Consider the following 27,878-nt stretch of genomic DNA (forward strand, 5'->3'; position numbering starts at 1 on the left):
ATTGATGCAGAATCCAAAGAACTACAATTTATTGATGTAAAATAGCTATCAGCATAATGACATATAACACTGGCTTAACAATTGTGGTATGCAAGCCTTAGTACACAATGTATTGTCAATTCTTGCCATTGGGATACTGTGAAATTCATACATGCATGTAATTTTATATACTGGTTACTTCAGTTGTACATGTAGTATTATACAATATACAAAACTGTATGTATCTGATTACAGTTATTTCTGTTTTTTTATGTCATTAGAATCCATGTTTCATGTTGAATCTTTCATGGAAATTTAAGTACACCACAACTGTAAGATTGTGATAAGCATGTGTTACTCCATGTTTGAAATGTTCGTGATGTACAAGTACATTGTATAATACCATAATGTCATTTGTAATGGAATAGATTTGTTAGTAATGTAATGCCTTATTCATAAGATAATATTTGGTTATTTTATTTCTTAAAAGCAAATTCAATACAAGTATAAGATTAGTGGGCCAAATCAATTCTGAACTGGTGTCCCATCTCTCCTTGGCCAAATAAAATTAGACGATTTTGCGTTGTGTTGACCATTAGTGATTGGATAAAATGGTTTGTCCAAATAACTGAAGCAACAATATGCAAATTAAGAAAAATTCATCTGCTATTGATGAAAATATTTGAATGAAATAGGCAAATCACCATAAAAGGAAAATCCATCCACCAATGATAACAAAAGTTGCAGAATGATGCTGTGACTGATTTAGCTCTTTCAATGAAACTACGCACGTTTTAAACAATTTGAACTGAATAGTTCAGTCATGCCACCAGCCATTGCCTACATTTGACTTGGATGCCAAGACAAAAATAGATTTTACCTAGTAACCACTGAATGATTTTCAAAATAACTTCGAAGAAATAAAGTTCTATACAAAGATTAATTTATTTCCCCATAATGTAAATAAGCACCGCCTGTGATTATTCATACAGTCAGTCTGTCGGAGGGATTTCAGCTAACACTTCAACCTCCAACATATCTACTGTCTGTCACCTGGGAGCTTATAACTTATTATGTATGTGTGTTTACTGTGCCTCCAACACGAACCCTAATTTTTTGTTCCTGACCCTTAACTTTTTTATCAGAAAAATTTCAATTTCTGGAAATTTCGTCCCTGATCCGTAACAAAACCTACAATTACTGTACAAAATGGTGACCTACAGTGGCTATAAAAAATTTTAAATCAACCTACTGACCCTAAAGTCAGCAGGTGACAGTAAACTCACATTTTTTATTTTATTGTTTTTGGACCTTATATATTTTGGTACAGTATACTGCTGTTCATGTGGCCACAGGTCATTCAAATTTTAACTCAATGTGATGTGCATGTTGTAAAGTGGAGTATAGGTTCCATTCTCCAGATGAATTAATGACCCTTCTATACATGACATGGTTCAATTTGGCCAATGTTTCAGATTTCTAAAAAATAGCAGTTTGTTTGACTTTATTTTCAAAATCTGCATGGTGAAATTTCTTTAAAAATTGTCAGATCATATACTGTAGTTGGTGTGATATGTACAAATTCAAAGAAAATTAGTTATGAGGTCTACTTATTCACATACAATCTAAAAGAAAAAGAATCCAGAAATCACTTTTGCTGATTTTATGCAGATTGAAATACCTGTATTACAATGATAAACAATGAAGAAAGCTATTTCGTACTACAATCTTGTTCATTTTTTTTCTTGTTTAACAGTTAATTTGAATTTTGAACATGGATTTAAAACAGGACAGTTGTATCTTGTTCTTTAAGCACAGCTGTTAGATTCTTATAAATTAAAATTTGTTTTGTTTTACATTGATCACTGCACAACTTCAGTTGATGGTGGTGTTTCATTACTTACCCAATTTTCTCATATACTGGGTAAACTTTCCAGTATGTATCACCTATTTTTTCATACATGTAACGTTTCTAAACAATTATTTACCAATGAATGGCCTTGTGGTGATATAAACTTGTTGTGTTTCAAGGAGGATCTTTTATGTCACATTATGTAACCAATAAACCTGCAATAATGCTGATTTATCCAATTTTAGACAAGACAATTTCCTGCTGATATTGGCTTGTGACAGATACTTTGAAACAGCACTGTTAATGCTTCAGGGATCTTAACTTGTGCTTCTGAGGCCTTAGAAAAAAGTTATTTGATATTGGTGTCATTTTTTCACTCTCTTTGTAAAGATCTCTGTGTTATATTGTACTGATTCTTTTAAAACACAGTCTATTTAAATGTAAATAAAACTTGATTACAGGTAACTTTCCCATGGATTTATTAGGCTGTTAAATTATTTGATTATTTATTTATTCAATTAATTTAAGTTTCATAGTACCACCACATCTTATTTTCTTGATTTTTGATGTTCTCAAAACAAAATCTTGTTTAAATCTTGGGTAATGCTTTGCGGTATTTGTAGAATGATTTAAAACATTTAATATTTTTACTTGGTATTACATTTTAGAACTAGTAAATTAAATCATGTTTACATGAAAGCCTTGTCTCAAATTGACAGTGTAATTTTATGTAAGTAGTGAAATGGACATTGGCTAGTAAATTGTCAGTTTTTTATATGGCCACAAATTGTATTGCATTGTTGTCATCCATAGACACTTGGTCTTTATGCAATAACTTAAATATTAGTTGGTTGATCCTTATAAAATTTATAACTAGGTTCCAAACTACAGAGGAAGGATTGGTATTGATTTAATGGGTTATGGCCCGAACCATTTTAGAATTAGGGGCCAAAATGGAGCCAAAAACAAATATTTCAAAGAATTTAATAAAAGCATAGGAATTTCTATGATGTTTTTCCAAAATATAATACCTCAATAGTCAGACTGGTATTTATTTTGGGGTTAAGACTTGAACATTTTCAAAATTAGGGATATAAATGGGCCTGAAACAAGTATTTTCCTTATGATTGGACAATTACTTGAGTAAAAAGGAATGAAGGATATAAATTTTTCTACTTGGTGCCATACAACCGAAGGATGATTGGGAAAATGATTAGGGTTGTGACTTAAGCCTAGTAAGAATAAGAGCTACAAAGGGCTAGTAACTTATTTGTTTTATTTCTGAATAATAATTTGAGTGAAATGGAATGAATCACTTTGAAATTGTACCACAAGTGCCATACCTCTAAAGAAAGGTTCAGATTGATTTCAGAAATAAGGGGCAAAAATGTGACCACTTCAATCTCTGAAAGCAGGAGGTTTTTAATTATGATGATGTCTGTCTTGTCTGTTTGTCCATCCTTACAAAGGTAAAAATTAGGAAATACAACCTGGTAGTCCGTACCAGTCTGTCAGTCATAGAATTCAAAATTAAGGGCGATAACTCTGTAAATGACACTAAAATACAATAGGAACTGTTGGATTTTCAATGTGAATTATTTCCTAAGAGCAGACAGATTTGAATGAAAAATTATACATTTCATCGTATAGACATACAAAGCAACTTAGTAACAAAAATTTTAAAAATTGTTGCCTTTTTTTTGGTGTATCAGATTTTACAGAATTTCCATGATTCTTACGAAGATTGCTACTTAATGTCTTGTTTCAGTTTAATAAGAGTACATCAGATCTAAGATTATGGAAGGATATTTGCACTGTAATTAAATCCACATCAATACTTTATGGAGTAAACATTCTTAGATGAATTTTAATTAAACTTATTCAATCCTGAGAACAATCTAGAACCCTATTAACTTTCAAGGTAAATGTCTGACATTGGGAAGGGATGCCATCCTTAGAAGTTGCCCCCATTCAATGCTGAAACCAATATTTTATGGAAACATAATTATGGTTGATGTTATTACCATATTTATTATAGAAGATGATATTCTGTTGCAGACAGACAATAGTGTATTAAATCTGAAATTATGGGCTATTCTGTTGCAGACTGCCAAGAGTGCATTAAATCTAAAATTACAAAGAAAAAAACTTGCTGATAAGGTTCTAAAGCATAATTCTGTTAGGCAATTTTTGTTCTCTGTTTTGAGCATTGTTTCCTAATTGAGATAACTGATAGACAATGGAATTTGGGGCTGTCATTCATGGTGCTATTTAAAGATCCATATAAGTGGTAGCAAGACAGTAATTGGATAAAAGTTGAAAAGATAATATCCTGATGAGAGACAATCCATAATCTGCTATTTAGTGTAAAGTTTGTAAGTGGCTGAACACACCTTTTACAATGTTTATGGTCTTCACCGTGTTCTTGAATGTAGAGCAGAATTTTTCATGAATCATAGATTGCATAGTCTATCAATATATCTCAAGGCATTTTATGATTGACTAATTTAGATTTTCTTAGATTTTCTTGAACTGGTTTTGCTAGATGATAATGAAATCCAATATTCCAATTTCCAATATGATCCCAGTATTTCCTGTTTTAGCGGATTTGCTCTTAGAACAATTTCCTGGCAGGTTTTTAGTTAACAGCCAAAAAATATATAATTAAATAACTGTTGTTTTTGTTTGAAACTGTATCTTATTTGTAATATTCAGATGACTGATTGTCTTACTTTAATCACTGTGTATTTGTATCTTAAATCAAAGTTAATGCATCATGAAAGAGTAACATGAAACCTGGCAGTGTGTTGGAGATTCAGCTTGCTTATCAAAGATAAACAATTTATTTGTGAATTCTGTATTTAGATACAAGTTTTTGTTTTTCAGAACAATTACGCCACCTAACATCACTGCCAAATTGTACACCAAGAGCAATAACCCAGTTCCCACATGGAATGTTTACACAGGAGCAGCGTGTCCATGGCGCAGTGGTTGTCAACATCTTGGTTGCACTGTATATGTTTGTTGGATTTGCCATTATCTGTGATGACTATTTTGTGCCATCCCTAGAGATCATGTGTGATGGTATGCCATTACCTTGCTATATGTCTTTATAGTGACAAGAACATCTACCTTTATATTATTGCTAAGTATGAAAAAGATAGGTTTTTTTAATATTGGTGGTATCCTTTAATTTTTTGCCAGATTTGACCATATTTTGACCTATTCTGAAAAAATAAACTTTTGAAATGGTAAACTTTTTGATCTTGATCAATACGGATCGGTCAAAGTTGACATTGTACATTATTTGTTGCTGGTCATATATCATATGATGATTGCATTTTGAAAACGAGAGAAACAGCTTCTTTCAGTATGACTCGTGTACTATCAGCTTTATCCAATTACAGAACTGCAAGCCCTTGCTTTAAATTCTCTGAGTGAACATTCTTACAAGGAGAAAATTCAATAATACACTTGTCACAATATAAAAAAATTTTTTTATTTCTTCACTTGTTTGAATAACCTTTATATGGACAGCATTATTGTTCAATTCCAAACTCATAAAGGAATACCCAAATTTTCAATACATAACATGTAAGTACATTTTAATGTTCAATACCGAACATATTCTATTAGAATTATGCTGTAGTTGTAGGAGTAATGAACATGGAAGAATTGACAATTGCAGGTGCTATATCAGTTTTATAGCTTGTATAAACCCTATTGTCCAATCACATTAAAACAAACATTTCCATCAAATACAAATAACTTTCCTAGTTTTCGCTCTAAACTATTGTGTTCAGCAATAAAAAGGCATTGATTTCAATGGAATAGAATTGTGTCAAGTCTGAAGGATTGTATAGAAATGTCAACTGTCTAGAAATATTATAAAAGATGGATTAGGACTGGTTCGTTTGATTTATCTGACTCTTCAGGGATATGCACATTAAACTCAACAAATAGTAGAGTTATGGGAGTGTTTTTTTTTATAAGTTAACACCTTTTGTTAATCCTTAAGAAATTAAAATTAAACTGGAAGGTTACAGCTAGTACTGTCAAGAAGCTGTGTTCTGTACTGATTATAAAGATACATAAATAATAGTTAGATAGCAGTGATAAATATGTGCATTTGAAGTGTACAACATACTGGACCTGGTAGTCTTTTCAAGTTTTGGGAGAGATTCATTTGTATCTGTCATCACAGAAAATGTTTTAAGAGTTTTTTATCAAGAGTTCGTGATAATTGGCAACACAAAGAATATGAAATCTTATAATATATCTGTATTGAAATCAGAATTGACCTTATGTCTAAATGCTCAAGAGAAAGAAGGTTTTTTTGTAATATATATTCCATGAAGGAATTTCAGATAATCATAAATGGTCATATGGAAGCCCTATCATCATCCTTTTAAAATCCCAAGTGGGCTGTCGTCTAAAGTAAAAGACCTATGGTCTTCTCAAGCAAATGATCTTTTTACCACAGATTTTTTTGTTAGCCAAATCTATTTTTCTACAGTTTTCAATGAAGAAGTCATATTCCATAGAAAGATTCCCTCCTACTGCCTGTCTCTTTATATCATGATACATTACTATATTTTTCAGTTTTCCATATCAATTCTGATGTAGCTGGAGCTACACTTATGGCTGCAGGCAGTTCGGCTCCTGAGTTAGCCACAGCTGTCATTGCTGTTTTCATTGCTAAAGTAAGTCACTATATTCAGAATAAGATTAAGGCAAAATAAGATAATAGATGATCTTGTAGTTCTATGGTCATGTTTTGATGCATACAGTAACTTTTATCCATATAATCATTTTAGAAATTTCTTAGTCAGTTTAGATACATACCTTATATTCATGAAATTTTGAACTTGTTGATTTCTTTACTTTTGACCAATGGTTTTATTAAGCCACAAAGGCAACCCAAAACTTGATGCTTTACAAACAGTAGGTCGTCCTCAGCATCAACAGGTAAACCCATTTTCACAAATCATCTTTGATAAACCATTGCTTCACACTATGCAACCCTAGCTTTTATCTTGAATGTACTAGCTCACCTATAAGAAATAATCTATAAGTGACATGCTTTTTATCACAGCTTTTATAATACTGTGAAAGTAGTTTTATTTTGTGGATACCAATTTTCATGGATTTAGGTAGCAACACAGGTTTGTGGATTCTTGAATTCATGATTTTGAGGTTTTCAGTATACACAGTATGGAAATTTCTTTTTATTGGGTACCAAATTTCGTGCTTTGGCCTACCCATGAAAACAACGAAAATTGGTGACCAACAAACTATAGTACTTTCACAGTATCAAAAACTTGTCTACCCCTCTATTGGAAAATGGAAAGCAGAAAACTTGTAAATATATTTTTATTGATTTCCAAAAGATTAGCAGTTCATACAGTGAAAATCTATTTTGCAGGTCCTATTTTTTTATGCTCATCTATCAACCACTGTAAATGGCTAAAATAAGTACACTGTGAAAATTAATTAAATTACAGTATCCAACATTTCAGTCTTTACCTCTACAACAGATCCAAGTAATGGTTATTTTAGCTGAGAAAAGATGTGAGATATAAATGAAATCACTTAAGTAACAATGACTGAATTTGAATGATCACATAACATACCCGTTTATATAATTGTGTATGAATAAAAGCACAGAAGTACCTTTAAAACTAATTATAGCATTGTAGAAACATCTTTGATTTAGTATCCCAGCATGTATACTTTCTTGGCAGGCAGATTGTTGTTTTTATAAATCTTTGATGACTTTGAAAAAACAAAAGAAGAACATTCATGAATTTTATCATTTAAGTACCATTCTGTGTAAGAATTAGGCAATGGGTGGCACATCATTTCCCCCAATTTAGTCATTTTTGCCTAAAATATATTCAGTGTATCTAGAAAACAACCAAAAAGCTATTTAAGTTCATCCTGAAGCATCTGTGACGTAGATATATATATATATATACATATAAGGAAAAAGTTTTTTTCATAGCACATTTCAACTAAATTTGACCTATCAATATCTTAAAAGGGTGAATTTTACAAACACTTTGATGGTTTTTTATGGTGGTTATCAGGTATAATTAATTGTATAATGCAATAAAATGTCTGCATTTTTTTACTTCATGTGCCACACCTTATATACATTTTGCCCGATTCTTAGACGGAGAAGTACTTAAGTTCCTGGATTTAAAATGTACATACAAGATGATAGCATACCCATTACTCAATATTTCATCTGTCCAACTGTATTTGTAACTTAAGGTATCATAGAATAAAAAGAAAAGGTCCTTTGATGTACATTTTTGAAAGAAATTGTGTTGTACAAATCATAACTGTCCTTAGATGCACATTTTGAAAGAAACTGTGTCATAGCAGTATATTTCTTATTGTAGCATTCATGAAATTTGCTTTTAATTTGATTTCTGTAGTCATTTATAGTGCACACGGAATTCCCATTATTTTCATGGTGCAGCTATTATTCTTAAATAGTTGTTAAACTATGTTGTGATGAAAACAGTTAAGCTTAATTGGAAAAAAAATAGTTCTATTACTTTGCTGACAGTTTAATGAAATTATAATAGATACGTTCTGTGCAAATAATTACACCCTTCTTAATTAAATGTGATATCTGACATGAAAAAAACACATTATCGCAGATTCACTGGATCTTTCCATATCCACTCTTAGTGATAATGTTTGACTTAAGGATGTAGATCTTGAAATCAGTGATATGTTTGTATCATATTCAACTTTACCCAAGCTTTCCTTTGAATCAGAATGAAATCAGTCCAAGTTACTTTGATGCTTTCATGAGGTTGATGTAAAATAGTGAATACAAACATACCAATGACTTGTAAGAGTTGTGTCCCTTACCCTAGGTCTACCTCCTTAAATTACCTCCAAAATAAGCCTGTTTCCCCAAATGAAAGTTTCTTAATTTGTCATAAAAATGGTGAAAAAATCATCCCAAATAAGATAAACTCTCTCTGAGTGGTAGTCAAGGGGTATGATATGGTGTTTCTGTTCAAAACTACACTGATTAAAGAATGATGATGCTTTGTTTTTTTTTTGACATCCTCTATAAAATAAATCATTTTAAGTACAAATTCAAGGTTTTGTAGGGTTATTCCTTATTTCTATGTTACGGTAAATGGTACATATTTTCCCAATAAAAAAAGGGATGAGGTAGTTTTGAAAAAGACTAATAATATTACTGGACTCTGTAATAGATTACAAGACTGAGAGTAAATCATAGCAATGCATATTACTTGACTTACTCTAACTATGATAAAAGGTCCATAATTTTGTCCAAAGTTGTCTGATCCTATTGGAATTTTAACTTTAATCATAAAGAAATACATGAACTTAACCTTCAATAGTGTTGGTACACCCCAAATAAATTCCACACAATCTTGAACTTAGTACACCACTTAGCATCTGGTCAAATCAGAAACACCTAAAGTTTTCCTATACCTTTTTGCCTACTGCACCTGCCATATGGTGCCTTTCAAAGAACATTCAGTATGAATTTGGCATCCAATTGTAGCTTTTATCATAGGTTTTTCAGGCTGGTCATTTCCTAAACACTCCTACAATGATTAATGCCACCATTGTTTGTACTTCTTCCTAGAAAGCTCTTATCTCATAAACCATCAAGGCTCATTTCAGAGTCCCAAAAGCACCTGAGGCATTTGTTCAGTCTTACTTGACCGTCAATTTAGCAGTTCGTTGTTCAGTAGTATTCAATTACATGTATTGCTTTGTTTAAGAAAGATTTTTTAGAAAAAAAATAAAGAGTGTTTGGTAATGGAAAAGGATACTGAATTTGTTGTAAAGTGATGACTATTCACAAGTTTCTGTCATAACTGGGTAATGATGTTGAAATATTGTAGTCCCTTGGTATTTATTGGAAGGTTTGATATTAATCTATTGAAGAAAAATTAAATTTCGTCACATCATTCTTCGATTTTTCGTCCTTTTTTTACAATTTATCATGTCTTTTATTTAATTTAGTTGTGTTATAGTTTTATTATGAATGGAAATCAAACATTACGTAATACAATATATTTTGAGAACCCATATGAATCTTATTGTAATGGTAATATCATGGTAAATGAATCTGAATATTAAATGTCATTAGGGAAGCAAGTGGCCAATTGATGAGGGCACTCTGGAATTGCTGTAGATTTTAAGCCTGAAGGTTTTACATTTGCTACATACCAAAGTCATGATAGCAGAAAAATATCTCCTTAATAAGACATTGTGACAATATGAGGCTTGTTTTAATTGAGTCAGCCATTGGCAGTTATCTTTTGAGTTTTAAAAGTAAAGGTCTTCTGATTTGCCAATGATTCAAAACCTTTTTTTTTTAAAAAAAACAAAAGGCTTGACACCTTAGGGTGACTTTGACCATTTTTTCCTAATTTATTATGTCCCTTTTAGGGATATGTAGGAATCACCCTGTCTTTGTGTTTGTCCATCTGTACACAATTGTCTCGTTATCTCTAGAGACACTTAGATGATTATAACCAAACTTAGCAGGAAATGTTGAATTTGTTGACTTCTTCAATTGTCAGTATTTGTTTCACTTACTGAACAAGATGACCTTGAGAGGCTTCAAAAATACAACTCTGAAGTTTAAGGCTTATGCTTTGAGGTTTCTTTGGTTAGTTAAAAGACATAACTGTGCTGCTATACTTATGTACTGTATATTCAGGTGAGATATCCTGGCTCTCTGGAACCTTTGATATTATATCTTGGTGGAGATCTTCTGTTTAGAAAGATTGTTTTGGTATTAATGCACAAAACCTCTGTAATGGAGTCTCCATGAAAAGTGGTCTTTTGAAACTAGATCCATTATTGAAGCAGCTAGCTAATAAGTAGGCTGTTCAAGTATTGCCTTTTATCAACATTAGGAAGGATGATATTTCATGTCCTGAAATAATATTTCTTCATCTAAATAGTCTGACATCAATGATAGATATTGGAAAATAGAGGATAAAGATATTATTCAGACATTAATTACAATGGAATAAATAGTTTGAAGGTGGATAAATATAACGATAGTTATTTTTCTAAACAATGGCGTATTAATACATAGTGCATCATGAGCTCCTAAGAATTATTGAGTCCTTATCTAGTATTTATGGTTAAGCTAAGGTTGGATAATTCAATTTTTTTCAACATGGAAAACAGACATACACAATAAAGAAGATAAAGTAACTAAAATCATACATACAGAGTAGCAAAAGCAAATGAGCAACTCAGACTTTACTAAAAACTGGGAGCATGGACCAGGTGCACAGTGGGGTAAACATCCTCTGCTTTTCTAGAATGTTTCAGCAAATGTTTCCCCAACAGATTACATAATGAATTTATATCAGATCCTCAGAAGAACATCAACTTCTTTTACTATGAATGAGTTTCTTTCCCTGTTTATAAATTGGTAATTTAGAATTCTACTTTGAAGTACAGAAAAGTCTTGCATGTGTTGAGGTCAGTGGGTAGCAGAAGAACTCTTTCCTTACAAGTACATGTAGCATCATTTGGTTTTCTTGTCAAACCTTGAGTTCATTTCACAATTGTTTGTTTGTCTTGTTTTTTTTTATTTAGATCAAGGGTCCTTAAATATTGATTGTGTTTTATGAAAAATACCAAGGTTCTCTTTTTGTGAACAAAAAATGTTGTCAATAAAATTGTTTCTGGTCTGAGCTTTGGGAATATTTCTAGACTTTCCGTAAAAAGATTAGAAATTCTTTTAGTCCTTTGGTGATTTTATTCAGAAAAAAAAATGAGAAAAGATAAAGTTTCAGTAATTCTCAGGCTCTCAGCTCAAAAATAAAGATTTCATTCATTATTTTACCATTTTATGTTGCCGACATTGATCTCCTGTCAATAGCGTTTCACTGAGTGACTGTAGAAGTGACTATGATAGCAATACAGGATGTAATACATACAAGTCAGGTTATCATCACAGTAACAGCTGTCTCCAATACTGCAAAAAAATTGATGATATATAATTTAGAAGCTCTTTTGATCTCAAATATTTGTAAATGGTAGCAAAGGATGGTATCAGTAAAATGATTTTATGTCATTTCATATGAAAGTAAAAAAGAATAATTATCAAAAAAGTAGAATTATAGGAATCTCTTGGGATGTCAACTGTATAGTTATTACCTGTGAAACCTGTCTAAACTGAACCCTGAATAGTTAAAAAAAAAAGTATAAACCAGACACTTTTTATGATCCCTATATATTAATTTAATTGTATTTTGAACCTTGGTAAACCAAACACCTGTCTAAACCATACCAAATTTAAAGTTCAAAAGGAGTTCACTTTAGACAGGTTTCACTGTATATAATCATTGAAATGATAACTTTTTTGTCTCTTATAAAATCTGTAACCTTAAGGCTATATCTACAGAAAAAAATCAGTGGCCTACGAAGAATTGAAATATCATGTAAAATAATCAGCAAATAGATTTTATGATGCAGGATATAGATACCAAAGTACTTCTCAATCAATAAAACAAGGAAAAATCAGCAATTGAATTACTTATTGATAGGTTAAGGATTTGTATGCCCCTGCTTTAGGTGTTAGGGACATTTAGTTGTATCAGTCCCCTCCTTTAGGTTTTAAGTAGGACTCCAGCTAAGGATCATGCAAAATGTGATTCATGGGTAAAAAGCCTACATATTTTTATTTTTGATATTTTGTTTGAAATGTTATAGTAAACAGAAATTAACATGTGGTTTTTCATATAACCTGTACTCTTAAGAGATAAAAATTATATAGAACGTACTGTAGATTTCAAATTAAGGGAGATAAATCTGTAAATGGCACTCAAATACAATAGAATCTACTGAATTTTCAATTCGGATTATCTCCTAAGAGCAGGCAGATTTGAATGAATAATTACACATTTCATAGTATAGACCCATAAGACAATCTAATTACAAAAATAAAAATATGTAGCCTTTTTTTGGGGTGTATCACATTTTTCAGATTTTGCATTATTTGTACAAAGACAGCTACTTAAAGGGAATTAGTTTACTATGTCATATGTTTGTTTTTTATTTTTTCATTAATTTGAACACCCTTCATGGAAACATTTTGAAAATCTATCTTACAGATTCAGCTTGCTGGGTTGTACTATCTGTAAGGTTTTTAACCATCTCATGTATTTACTCCTTGTTAATTGTAATATTTTAGTTGATTTTTTAGGGTTGCATAAATTTTTGTCACAAATAAATAAGTAATTATACTAGAAACTCTTTAGATTTCAACAAGTAGTTATATATTTATTGAAAGAATAACTTTTGTGACTGAAGAATATGTCAACTTAAATAAAAAAAATTGAAATGTAGTACATGTATACACGTTATAGATAGATTGTACCATGTGTAAGCTTTTTTACTTGATGGAGAAGCAGTTTTTATTTACAGCTCTTGTGAAGCTGCTTAACGAAATTCGATGAAATTTGCTCTCATTCTTCAGCAGATGATGCTTCTGTACATTTCCATCTGAATGATTATTGAGTTTTCTGATGCGAAACATTGATTTCGTTATTGGACCACCAAGGGGGTTGGGGGAGGTCATCTTCTAATCTGCATTGCCTTTGAACATTTCTAAGGGGATTTTGACATTTTTTTAAGTTTAACTGAAGTTTACCTGCATTCTTCTCAGATTTTGCCTTGTAAATAATTATTTTCTTGGGTCTCAATGACAAAATTTTGATTATGTACTTTAATTAAATATATTCCTAACAATATAACAGCTTGAGCACTTAAAATAGCATGGATTACATTAAATCAAGTAGCAGTTAAGAATAATGTTTGTGTATTAGCCTCAAGGTTGCTATTATTGTAACAGACTTTCATTTTTAAGCTATTTTTATAATAGTCTTGTAATATAAAAGAAGATGATAGTTCATTTGCAACTTTATCAATTTTCAATCGTTCCTTTTGCCTGATAATTTCTTATCTCAGACTACTGCCATGATACTGAAAATTATCGGCAATATTCATTGACAAAGTTACGTAACATCAACAGTGACATCAACGATGAACAGAATAACATCTCAACAGAACACATCACATCTTGCCCTATCTGGCTCCATGTGATATTTTGTGTCTTGACTATACAACTGCCCTTATTCTTTATCTATCACGACTATTCTGTCAAGAGAATGTATTTTGAGTTGTCAATTTTCAAAAACTGATTAGGATTATATAGAGTGAAAGAACCACTTTCACAGGTACATTTTTTTCACGGTTTTCTGTCCACCATGAAAATGGCAAATATTTGCACACAGTGAAAATTAATATGTTTACAGTATTTGTCAATAACAGTAAGCTGAAGAGACTGAATCTAATAAAGAGGGATTCACGACACCAAATGTTTGATAATTATTAGTAATAACAAGTACTGTTGAAACCTTAATACATCTAGGTATTCTGGTTCAGATTTTTTTTCAAGATTGGTTAAAGCTTAGTGTTAAAAAAAAATCCACAAAATTAAGACTAAGTGTTTACTTATGACTCAAATCTAACAGAACTAGACAAGGTTGAAGTATGTTATAGAAGTTAAAGTTGTATTGAAGAAACAGATTCTGCATGTACTTTGCTAACTTGTCAGATATCCTGTTTCTCATGTTAGTAACTTTTAAAAATATTGATGAATGACTTGGTTTGACAATAATTTTTTTATTTAATATTTTCTGGATGGTATTGGACTAGGAAATGTGGTTGGTTCATCAATTTATTATGTGATATTATATTTTTCAAAATGATATTGCCCTAGGGACTGTGATTGGTTCAGCAGTTTACAATGTGATGTTTTATTTTTCAGGATGTGATTGGTTCAGCAGTTTACAATGTGACATTTTATTTTTTAGGATGGTATTGCCCTAGGGACTGTGATTGGTTCAACAGTTTACAATGTGACATTTTATTTTTCAGTATGGTATTGCCCTAGGGACTGTGATTGGTTCAGCAGTTTACAATATGATATTTTATTTTTTATGATGGTATTGCCCTAGGGACTGTGACTGGTTCAGCAGTTTACAATGTGACCTTTTATTTTTCGGAATGATATTGGCCTAGGGACTGTGAATGGTTCAGCAGTTTACAATATGATGTTTTATTTTTCAGGATGATATTGGCCTAGGGACTGTAGTTGGTTCAGCAGTTTACAATGTGATGTTTGTTATCAGTATTTGTGCAATTTTTGCTGGCATGGTAAGCTATATTAATATATGTCTTCAGTTTTTAGCTTTCTTGGGCTATAGATTTAAGTGAGCTATTGCTGTCATTTAATGCCTGTCCTCATTGAGGTTGCTGTTAATATTTCTGAAAAATCTTCTTTGAATGTAACTGTGGTTAAAAGTATCCTTTGGGTTTCTATATATAGATTTGCTGATCAAGCATAAAAGATGCTTGGCCTTGATCTGATATTTTTCATCCCAGTGGGGTTGTTGTCTCTTTGACATACATTTATTCACCATATCCATTCTTGTTACTTTCCAAGGCTGTTTTAGATATTTGGGTATATGTACCACTTTCGACCTAAAACAGACACAGGAAAATAAGTTACACCCAAATTGAAAGGCTTTACAAAAGACTCCATTGCTTTGAAGTTGATAAACAACATTATGAAAGGCTAAAATTGATGACTTTTGCCCTTTTTGACTTCTGTCTTAAAATCATGTCAGGAATCACACTTATTGGTACATTCTTAGAAAAAGAATTACAACAGAATGTCAAATAAGTCAGACAAGTTGAGGTTGAGGTTTTTTTTTACACTGAATAGTATGTCTTGTCTATATAGTACCTCCAATAGAAAGGATTAAGCTTTCAAATTAAACTTTCAGCTATTGAAATGATCCCATAACAAGAGACAAGACTTACCAAAATTGTGTTATAGTAGATTTACGTATAAAGACAACTCCTTGTCCTTGGGGAGCAAATAAGTCAGAGTTTTTCTAGGGTTCTTTTGGGATTCTTTTTTAGGGAGTGGGGTTCTAAATGCCTATGTTTCCAATGGCTGCCTAATATTTGTTCCCATTCAAAAATTATTGCCTTTGAACTAAAATTTTTTTTAAATGTTTCAAGGTGAGCAGTTCTGGCTCCCTAGAGTCAGAGTCTAGTATACAATTTTCTGATTTGTTGACTTGACAAAGATGATAAGAAATGCTTGTAAGTAGCTCTCCAGATAAGAATCATGCAAAGTGTGATTGATGATTGGGAAGCCTACATATTTTTATTTTTGTTATTTTTGTTTAAAATGCCATAGTAAACATAAATTAACATGTGGCTTTTCAAATAACCTGTGTTCTTCGGAGATACATGATATATTTCATGTACTGTAGAATTCAAAATTAAGGGAGATATATGTAACTCTGTAAATGACACTAAATTATAATAACAATTAATCACAAAAATAAAAATATATGTTGCCTTTTTTTGGGGTGTATCACATTTTACAGAATTTGCATGATTCTTACAAAGACTACTACTTTAACTTCTAAGGGATTGAAAGGTGTCATATTAAAGCAACAAAAAAAAACTAACCAAATGATAAATAATTTTTCATTGTGTTCTGACATTTGCACTGATTGTCTACAACTCCAATGCTTTTTGTTATTGTATGTCAGAGGTAATGATTGTTGGTTAATTACCATTAATGGTTGATTCACACTCATTTCTTGATGCAATTTGTATCTTTTTAGGTTGTACATCTGAATTGGTGGCCTTTATTTAGAGATTGTGCCTTTTATCTGTTGAGTGTGATAGCATTAGCTTACGTTATTTACGATGAGAATGTTTATTGGTGAGTTTACATGTAAATTTGCATTCTTATGCAGTTTTTATTACTACTTTTTTTATTGGATATTTTCTGGTATAAACCAATAGTTCTACATCTGGTGAAGTCAGACTATTTTTAAACTTTAATTTTAACATTGAAAATATCATTTAATTTTTGTAGGTGATAGCTCATTGTGTGGGGGGAAAATTGTATTTACAAAATAGATTTTTTTACTTAATAATGCAAAAAACATTTTGGTAAGCTTCTGTAGGCTACATTGCTCATTATTAGGAACAAAATAAAGTATGTATATGAAATATGTGCTACTACTAAATATTTATGATAGGATTTGGATAAAGAATAGTTTTTAGGTGTCAAACTCAGAGTCGAAAACTGGGATTATTTGAACTAATGTGACAGTTCCAGCAAAATAACAATTTAACTCTGATGACTGAAGCTTTTTGATGAATCAAAATCTCAGATAACTTGCGGTTTTCATTCAGTGCCCTTGATATGTCTTAGAGGTTAATTAACTCTGATGTCTCAAAGTCAACTAATTATTTGTGGGAAAGCTGATTGCTTTATTAGAAACCATGATCCAAGTTTGTTTTTACGATGTTAAGCTTGGCTCATTGATACCTTTGTTTATTAACTCAGATAGCTTGGATAGTGAAAAGAAACAAGTTCAAGTAATCAAACTTCAGATTTCACACTAACATTGATATCTGATAAATTCTAGTATATGTACAACAGGGTTCTCCACAGCCTCTTTTTGCACGGCGCTGCAAAATGTTTTACTTTCCTTGCGCCATGAATTCAAAACAAGGGCCACATGTTCATTTGGTGTGCACCATGTATTCAAATTTGCATCATGCATTGCAAATCTGCACTGTACTTCCCAATTACTCTTGTTTATTAATCACCTATACCTGTCATAAGTCTATATGATTGCAGCATGTGTTTATTCTAATGGTAATTTCAGTGTTTTGATTGGTAATTTACGCGGGTTTAATGTGTCAGGGAGTGAAATGTGCATGTAAACACATCTCGGATCTGTCAAATTTACGATTATCATCGTTGACAAAATCAATAACATTAAATGAAGCTGGATGATATCTACTGTTTTTTTTTTAAATGAACAAAATGTGAAAACTTTTCATTTAATAAAATATAGAAAGTATCAAGACTTTAATTCAATTTTGATAAAGATCGATGTGAACGGAGAGGGAGGAAGACGATCTTAATTTATACAACAATGTCTTAACGATCTGGGCAATTATCTGACACAGAAAAGCAGCTCAATTTGCCTAACTTTTGTGAAAATGCAATGGATCGACTCTCCAAAGTTCTAAAGAATTGTTTAAAGATACAGTTCGGACAAAAACGATGTTTTACTGTCTAATTTTTTGTGGTTAAATTATAAAGAACTTGTTAAATGCACATGGTTTAATGGTATCAACAAAATGACCACACCTACCAGTGGTTTTAATTTCTCTAGAGCTTTGGACCTATGGTCAAGTCTAGGGAAGGGAAAACTTTACCTTGTTATAATTGAAACAGACAATACAGACAGAAAAAATACCATTGTTGGTTTTCTATGTTGTAGCTTGTGCTACTAAATATGTCACATTCAACCTTATACTTTTTTGGCAAGTTATTTTCTGTGTGAAAGGACATGCGCCACAATAAAAATTTGTCCAACCAGAGAGTGAGCCACATGTTCATTTTGATCCATGGAGATCCCTGGAACAAGCAAGAATCCTTTAAGTACCATTCTGTGTAAGGATCAGGCAATAAGTGGCTTATCATTTTTTTTTCAAATTGGTCTTTTTTCCAAAAGTATCTGTGAATTAGATATTTTTTGACTGCTTATATAGGGAAAATGTGTGGTATAGATAGATATTTTGACTGCTTATATAGGGAAATTGTACAGAATAAAGCAATATCTCTGGGTTTTTTACCTTTATTTGCCCCACCTTATACACATTTTGCCCAATTCTTACATGGAGAAGTAATTAAAAGCAGAAACAACCACACGACAATGACTGGGTTATTCTTGACCTCAGATGACTTGTACCTCAGATAAATCCATTTATCAAGTATCGATTGTATATTTATTTTTTCCATTTCAGGTATGAATCTTTAGGACTTGTGATATTTTACATTGTGTACATTATTATGATGTTTTTCAACACACGATTAGAAGTATGGTTTGTGGAGAGATGTAAATGTATGTGTAATCCATTACATCATAAACAGGGAATCAAACACAATTCTACGATAGTGCACTACGATAAATTATCAGAATCTGTTACATCTAATGGCAGCCTTACCAAGCACAAAAGATATGATGTTGAATCAGGTAACTACTGCGAAAGAACATTAATTCGTGGATACCAATTTTCTTGGATAAGAGATGAAATGCAAGTTCTTGTATTCTCGAATTCATGGTTATGAGGTTTTTAGTATACACTTCAAAGCAAATCTTCTTTTCATTGGTAACCCAATTTGGTGGCTTAACCTTCCCACAAAAACCACGAAAAATTGGTATCCCATTAACAAGAGTACTTTTACAGTACCTATAATGTTATGTTCTCAATGAAAATTTGAATGTAGAAAAATGTTACTTTTTTATACCCCCCACTGAACGAGCTGGTGGTATACTGAACTCATTCCTTGACCATCCACTTGTCAATCCATCCATCTGTCATTCTATAACCCTTGCAATGAATGAATTGATTTCAAATTTGGTATGTGGCTTATTATAGATGAGTCATACTTTTTTACATCTACATAATGTATGATTTACATAAAATTGACCATTTAAAATAGAATAATTAATTTTTATTCTGCCTTTGTACAAATTGGTAGAATTACAAAATAACGTTTTTTAAGTAAAACATTTATTTCTGGTTTGTTATGACCGTAAATGTTTATATTTATGGTTAACTTACAATGCATTTCATCATACTGCAGAAACAAATTAATTTTATAAATGACATAGTCTTAGGGAGTTTTATTTATTGCTTATATTAATCTTTAATTCTGACCTTGTTCCTTCAAAAGAAAATATTTCAACTTGTGTGTGAATGCTTGTTCTGTGCGTTTTATTGCCAAAAAGATATAGTGCATTCTTTGCAAGGTTTTTCCAATGCAGTCGGTATAGTTACACTTTTTACCCATTGACCTTAAGGACGCTCTTCTATTGAAACGCAAGTCACCTGATCGCAATTCTGTTTCCCAATTGGCCAAGTAGTGATAACTTAGTGGCATGTGAAAAAACTGTATTGAAAATTGAAATTGCATGCCATGTGTTATTTTCTTGAATGAAATGTAGAAACTTTTAAGTAAAAAGAACAAAATTTTACTGTGTTGGCCGTCGGGTATCTTTTTTTAGGATAGTTCTTGTTTATATTTATATAGTATAATAATAAAAGAACATTCACCAGTACAGAAAATAGAAATTGTCATTGACACCAATTTCAGTGTACGTTTTTTGTATTGTTATCACAGTGCTGTTAATATTGTCATGCCATAGGTATGAAAATGTTGCAGGTTGCAGAGTAAAATTTTATGTGTTACTGCTCTTTTTAGATTCTCCAGAATCAGAGATAGATACAGAAGAAGGAAATAATTTACTTAGGGATGAACCTCTTATGAGTAGGTATAATTTACTTAGGGATGAACCTCTTATGAGTAGATATAATTTACTTTTAGGATTGTACTTTTAATGTTATAACACTAATAAAGCCAGTCCATGTTAACTACTTGTGATTAGAAGATGCACTTAAAATATTTGCAGTTAGTTTGTATAAGATAATGGTATAATGTACTTTATAGGTATGATATTGGATCAAAGTCTCTGCATAGTCCTATACACTGGAGGAAAAAAAATTACAAGCAACTTTCATTTGTCCACACCTTAAAACATATAAAAGTGAATTGCATACTGTGAAAGTACTTTTATTTGTGGATACCAGTTTTCGTGGATCAGGTAGAAAACACAACTTCGTGGATTCTTGAATTTGTGGTTTTGAAGTTTCCATTATATACATCTATGGAAATCTACTATTTGTTGGGAACCAAATTTTGTGGTTTGACCTACCCATGAAAACCACGAAAAATTGGTACCCCACAAACAATAGTACTTTCACAGTATTGCATTACTGTATGACTGGTAATTTTTAAAGAATGATTTTTTTGTGCAGTATAATGTTCTAAATGTGTTTTTTTTATTTTCACTGAATCTAATTTTGCAGTCTTTAGCATTCCTTAAGAAACTTATAATTAATGTCAGGCTGCTAAAGGTAGAGATAAATTGATATTATTCGCACATTATTTCAATTTTTCTAGTCTTTACTATGAGAAAACATGAAAATTACAATGTCACAAAATTTCCAGTTACACAGTTTTATATTCCTGTTCTTGAACTTTTCATTATTTCTAATTATTGATATGACCTAGGATTTAACTGTGCCTACTGTTTTACTAAAGCAATACAGTGAAAGAAATTAGCAGTAGACCTACGGACTGAGTCTATGTAAAATCAAGCAGGTCTATGATGAAATTGGCTTAATTTCCTTTGAAATGTACAGTGCGGTCTACATAAAATTATGATGGGTCTATGTTGGCCAAAAATTAAGTTTCTAACACTGGCAATAAAGTGGACAACAAAACCATCTGGATTTGTGAATTTAATTTTTATTACCACCTATAGCTAGTTTCAGTAAAATAATTCATGGAGGCTATGGTGTTGTATTCATTTACACATGGGCTGGGTCTTTATATTTGATTATTTTATGCTGAGACTAAATAGAGTTTTAAATGAGACATGAAAGTCAAATTGTTTTAAATGATCACACCATACCTAACATGAATTATTTCTGTTCTAATATGTCAAAAATAGTATTACTGCATCTAAATCCTAAGTGATAGTGGAAGGTATAATAATGACATAAATGGCCTGCCTATGGAAAAACAATTATAAAATAAAGTTTCCATGAATAGTTTCGATTCTAATAGGACTATTTTTTTCATGTTTTGAAAAGGTGTAGCCTATGTGTTGCACTTAATGTTGACCATTATGATGCAAAATTGTGTCATGATGTTGGTTAAATTTGGATGAACTTATCGTTGATGGCAAAAATATCGCCATCATACGTTTATGCATTAATCATATGTTTTTCACCATTTTTAACACGGCTATTGTCTAAAGACAAGCATGTCATATCAGAATTTCTATATTTCAGGTAGTGTAGAGGAACCAGAATCAGTATTTGCATGGCCACATGTTTGGTACAAGAAAATTGTATGGTCATTCTCATTACCATTAAAAATATTGTTTTTTATGACAATGCCTGATTGTCGGAAGGAGCGGTTAAGGAAATATTTTATGATAACATTCATAGTATCATTAGGATGGCTAACAGCTTTATCTTACCTCATGGTCTGGATGATTACTATTATAGGTAAGTCAGGCTTACATCCTCTGTATTACCTTCTTGGTGTCCTTGCAGTATTAAGCATGTTCACAAGAGTGGGAGTTTGTGGGTCTGTTTCCTTGCAGAATTATATTAAAGACTTGGTAGAATTGGTATTCACTGCTACTCCCTCAAGCCTGAGACATCTAGGATACAAAAGTGAGGGCTGTATGGCTCACAGTCAGAGCATTATGTGTTTTAAGTGGGAGAATATTCCTACCTGTGGGCTGTTGCTTCTGGTCGCTTGCACAGCCTGTAGGGATAGTATAATGCAGGTTGTTTTTGATTGATAAAACTTTGTCATCCTGATATGCATGAAATATCTGATATAGGAGAAAACCCACAATCAATCAGTCAGTGTCCCCATTTTAAATTGTGATTTCTTTTTCAACAAAAATAACAAGAACTAAACTAAAACCTGTTTATTACCTATCATGGTGGACTGACATACACAAAAATGATTTTAATACAAAATGTATTTACAAATAGATATAAATATCACTTAGAAATGTTATGGACAAAGAATCCCTTAAAAATAAAGTGGAAATAAGAGTGTATGTATAGGTTAAAAAATTATATTGTATTTTTCTCTTTTTTACTTCAGGTTATACAATAAATATACCAGATACTATAATGGCACTGACCATTGTTGCATTTGGAGTCAGTTTACCTGATGTTATATCTAGCTTAATCGTAGTAAGAGAAGGTAGGCAATATCCAGATTTATGGTGACATTTTGAGGGATATATGCTGTATTATCTTGTTTACTTTATATGTTCTCTCTTATTTGTTCTTACCTGGTGAAATAGACTCAGAAGGGAAATTATCTTTAGAAACACAATAAAAGTTTTTCCATGTACTCTTTAGGCAACATAGTTACTTTGTATAAATTAATTTGGTACTGTGATATCATTAAGATCTTTTTGTCTGCCATTCAAGTTATCCCATGCTAAATGATATTTTGAATTAATCTTAATTTAGACTGAGGACTTTGTTTATTTTCCTTATATCATGATTGAAAGTGGGGGTATAACTAGTGAGTGTTGGCTCAGGGATTTCTTGTTTGAATGAATCTTAATTTAGACTTGAATCAATTAGAAATTAAATATATATTTTTTCTGTTACAGGGTATGGTGATATGGCAGTATCTAATGCAGTAGGCAGTAATGTTTTTGATATTTTAATATGCATGGGTGTACCATGGGTCCTCAAGTCAGCTATTAATGATGGTCAGCCAGTTAAAGTTTATAGTGAAGGTATAGTTGTCTGTTGACTTTACAGCTAAAAATGATTCTTAGTTCAAACATATTTATTTATTATGGAATGCTGAATACAACATAGCTAATACAATAAGATGTATCGATGACTAGGATTTGGTAAAGAGTAATCAAGGGAACCAAGATTCTAGTGGAAATCAAAAGAATGTAATCTAGGGACTCAGACCAGACATGGAAAATAGACTCACATAGAACATAAAATAACCAAAATAATACATACAAATTAACAAAGGTAAATGAGCAACTATAGACTTCACTTAAAACTTGGAGCATGGACCGGGTGCTCCAGTAGGGTAAGTATCCTCTGTTTTTCTTGAAACACCTGCTGAGTTGCTTATAAAAATTCCAGGGTAGATGAAAGAGGAAAGAGTTTAGTTTGGCTTTTTTCAAAACTGTCTTTTGAGAGTACTACAACAGTGCAGCTAAATGAACTAACCATCACACAAGAATTCAGATTAAGATTGTGTATATGAAAAGTATACCCCTGAAAAGTATATAGAGAAAAAAGAGGAAAAAAAGTTAATTCAGAATAATTTTTTTAGCAATCAAGAAAATGATTCTGTTAGAATAACTTTTTGGATTCATTATTGCAATATTAGAGCTAATGGTTTAATTTCAAGAAAAAAATTACCACTTCAGTTATGAAGAATATTTCATAATGCAAGTTTAATAATTCCAATTAAAGGCCTGTCACATTTGCACAATAAAAAGTGACAATAATAAAAACATTTATACAATTTCCGAATTGGAATTGTTATATATCAGTTTAGTGAAAATTTTATTGTCACTGTGCAATTAATAGTGATTAACAGCCTACAACAACTACATTTATTGTGGTTTGTAGAAAATATTGTTGGAAAATCCAGAAGTCTTCACCTTTATGGGGTCTTTATAATTTCTGTGTATTTTGACTGAAAATTACACTCTACAGATTGTGAATATCTCCATAGTAATAATGTTTACAATGAAAAAAAAACACAAGATTTTATGGTTCATTTTCATAAAATGTTTCCAAAAATACAGAATGTCATGAAGTACATGTAGCATAAACAGGTTTGAAAATCATTTACAATTTCATATACATATTCTGCCATTTCATTCTTATAAGTTTCATACTTGTTTTATGGTTGCTTAAGTGTGTGATAAAACACAATTAATGTGAAAGTTAAATCACAGTATTCATTATGTTTGCTTGCAAATATTTTTTTTTTTTATCTTTTTATTGACAAAAATAACTGAAAGAAAAATATTCTTGTAATTGGTTACATATCTGAGTAAATAGGGGAAAAATTGTACAGTGAAACTTCTCCAAACTGGCCTTCACTGGGACAAGAAAAAAACGGCTGGTTTGAAGGGAAGACCGGTTTTCTGAGGGTCCACTTTGGAGAAGTTTCACTGTATTTTGAAAGAGAACCTTACCTATAAAAAAAGCAATAAATAGTATATTTTCTACTTATCTCCAATGTACTTTTGTTTCAGGTTTGCTGTATTCCACCTTAACTCTGCTATTTACAGTGCTATTTTTACTGCTGGCTACACATCTGAATGGATGGAAATTAACCAAAAAATATGGTGTGATACTGTTAATAGTTTATGTATTATTTACTGTACTGACGGCTTTGTATGAACTTAATGTTTTTGGCTATGTACACCCAACGGAATGCAAAACTAATTATTAAATAGTGCTGATACTTGAGGCTAAAATCTCATATTTTTATAGTAATTTCTATCAATTGTTGAATTATATTGTTAAAGTTGACCATGATGATGTTTTTGTTTTTAAAAAAAAAGTCATGACAGAGTTTAATAGACTGAGTCTGTATGTCTCTCATCTTGTATATTTTACTTTTTTGACATGTTTTCTGCTTATTGCAGCATTTTCAGGTTGTGTGTTAAAGGATGAATGAAATCAGTCTTAAATCCTAGTTTTGAAACTTGGAATAATTTACAATCACTAATTTGATCTTGTATTTATGTGTTGCATTTTTTTTTCATCAATATGCAGATAAACATGTGTAAGGAAAGCTCTTTTTTGCCAATACAATTATAATGTTTTTTTATAATATTTTTGCTATTTTTTTCCCATAATATATACAAATACTTTTTTCACAGCATTTTCCATGTTTTAAAATAATTGAAAAGAAGATTCTATTTGTGTTTTTTTTTTTTAATGTGCAAAAAGGAAGATTATGTATGTGTTTTTTATTCTGCATTGTTTTTATACAGTGAAACCTGTCAAAACCAAACCCTGACTAATACAGAAACAAGACAAAACCAAACCCTGTTTGTACTTTAAAATTGGTTTGGTTTAGATGTTTGGTTTACCAATGTTTAGAATACAAAGTGATCTGTAGATACTGGTTCATATAGATTTTTGGATTATTCAGGGTTTTGTAAGACATTTTTCACTTTACAAGTACTGGGTACATTTGTTTTGTTGTAGTGCTAACCATTGATCTGTTTTCATCAAATTTTGTTGCTTTTTCTGACCATTTAAATGCAAACATTTTTTTCCAAGAATGAAGCAGTCAGATTGTTTATTGTTTATTGGTAGCTGTATAGTTTCTTTGAGTTATCTGTATATTTTAATTTGTTGATATGATATTAAGTTTCTTGGATAACGAAAAACCGAAGTAATAATCATATATAATTATCTTATATATATTCCATATCCAAGTATGTATCTATCCTGAAAACCGGCTTTAGTAGTCTTATACACAATGTAGAAGCTTTAATGGCACAGTGCAGCTTTTTTAAAAATATTTTTGATTCTTTTTTGATTTTTCAGGATCAAAATACCTTATGTCACTAGTGTATCACTGGAACTTCCCTACTATTTCAGAACACTATGTAAAAATATAGTCCAAATGTAATTCCTTTTATATCATTCATTCAATACCTCTTTTATAACCAGTAAATTTGTTTCTTGCAATTATTCAGCCGAATAATATTCTATTATTTCTGCAAATGGAATTGAGATCTAGTCTTCATGTGAACTGAAGATTTGAGAGACTCCTTAAGGGAATTTAGTTCTTGCAGTAATGTGTCAAGAAGTATAAAATGTGTTAAGCTTGTTTCATTTAACACATTTATCATAAAAAATTTCCATCCTTTCATTAATATTTTACCATTAATAAACAGGAAGTGAAAAGCAACAATTTTAACAATTAACATTGGCAGGAAAATTCAAATTGATAAAAGTGTCAAGTGTTCAGAAATCTTATGTTCATCAAAGAATTATTTTCATAACCTGAAATTGGTTTTAATTGAGCATAATAAATAACCTGTTTCTATTGCTTTTTTAATGTTGATGCAATTTACTTTTGGACTGTTTTAAAAATTTAGGAAAAAGGTGAAATGGAACAAAATGTGCATTTGTGTGTGAAGGTGGATCAGAAATATAGATTGACATTTAGTTGATACATATTAGGGAAAACAGTTCTTGATATTAAATAAAAAAAATGCAAATTTATGAACTCAGTTTTATTTTACATCATGTAATCATGGAAAATTGTTCATGCTACAATATTCACAAGAATCAAAAACCTCCAGTGCAGACAGCACTTTAATTTAATTATATTCATTCAGGTTATTAAGTGGCTGTAAAATAACACATCCTTGCTCTATATATGTATTATCTCCTATTTTGTAATAACCAAAAAAATATGGGAGACAATCTGAACTACTTGTCCAATCTTAACAACTGAATAGTACAGTACACAGGAAACAGGGATGGAAATTTGTAATGAGTAGTGATCATACCATGTGATTTTTTTTTCATATCCTGTATATCACAGCTAGCATAGTGATATATGGTAAATTACAGAACAGTTATAGGTCTGCAGAGGAGATTGAATACTTTTAAGAACTTTACATTCCCAACCATAATGGATGATTACCTCCCCAACTTTTCATTTTTCCCTCTTTTTTAAATTTTTAAAATAATTGAACATTTATTGTGATTTTTTTTCTTTGATTATCATCAATGCACAATATTTCTACACTTTATAAATTTTTTGTCAAGTTTGCTGGTCAAACTTTGTACATAAGTTTTTCATTTTTATATGTATAAGAATATAAGTGTGAAATTTTTATGGGTTGGAGATGTATAAATTTCTTTCTTCTCTTTATATAAAATATTGATGTTTTATTGTTTTATTGTACATGTAATGCAAAATTGTTTCTTGCTGTTTTTTTGTTTGTTTTTTTTTTCTAAAAAAAAATTATACCTATCTAGTTTATTGTTTCTCTGAAATGCTTGTGAAAAGGGCAGATAAGTAGGCATGATACCAAACTATTACTGTAAGGTTCACTTACATTGCCTTTTGTTACTATGAATTTATTGGATGGTGAAAATTTTCAGTGATAGTATTGTAGTTGTTACATATAATTCAAGTATTGATTTAAAATGGTGAAATCTTATCATGTTTCAACATGTTCTTGACCAACATGCAAAACAAATCATGAAA

The 27,878-nt window shown here is 31.0% G+C and overlaps 1 protein-coding gene across 1 annotated transcript in view; it reads left to right on the forward strand.

Annotated features, from left to right (window-relative positions):
- Positions 1–27,645, forward strand: part of LOC148621019 (putative sodium/potassium/calcium exchanger CG1090) — a 34,173-nt gene extending 6,528 nt beyond the window's left edge. The window contains exons 2-11 of the mRNA XM_088575008.1: positions 4,718–4,915; positions 6,434–6,534; positions 14,999–15,085; positions 16,576–16,676; positions 18,785–19,014; positions 20,247–20,312; positions 21,902–22,120; positions 22,737–22,838; positions 23,260–23,388; positions 24,889–27,645. Coding sequence (XP_088431134.1) covers positions 4,718–4,915; positions 6,434–6,534; positions 14,999–15,085; positions 16,576–16,676; positions 18,785–19,014; positions 20,247–20,312; positions 21,902–22,120; positions 22,737–22,838; positions 23,260–23,388; positions 24,889–25,088 — 1,433 coding nt within the window. The 3' untranslated portion in view covers positions 25,089–27,645. The remainder of the gene's footprint in view (positions 1–4,717; positions 4,916–6,433; positions 6,535–14,998; positions 15,086–16,575; positions 16,677–18,784; positions 19,015–20,246; positions 20,313–21,901; positions 22,121–22,736; positions 22,839–23,259; positions 23,389–24,888) is intronic.
- Positions 27,646–27,878: the final 233 nt, after the last annotated feature.

The sequence above is a fragment of the Perna viridis genome, chromosome 3, assembly GCF_037379345.1.
Source record: "Perna viridis isolate PV_CMFRI_1.1 ecotype Kerala chromosome 3, ASM3737934v1, whole genome shotgun sequence".
In the NCBI taxonomy this organism is placed as follows: domain Eukaryota; kingdom Metazoa; phylum Mollusca; class Bivalvia; order Mytilida; family Mytilidae; genus Perna; species Perna viridis.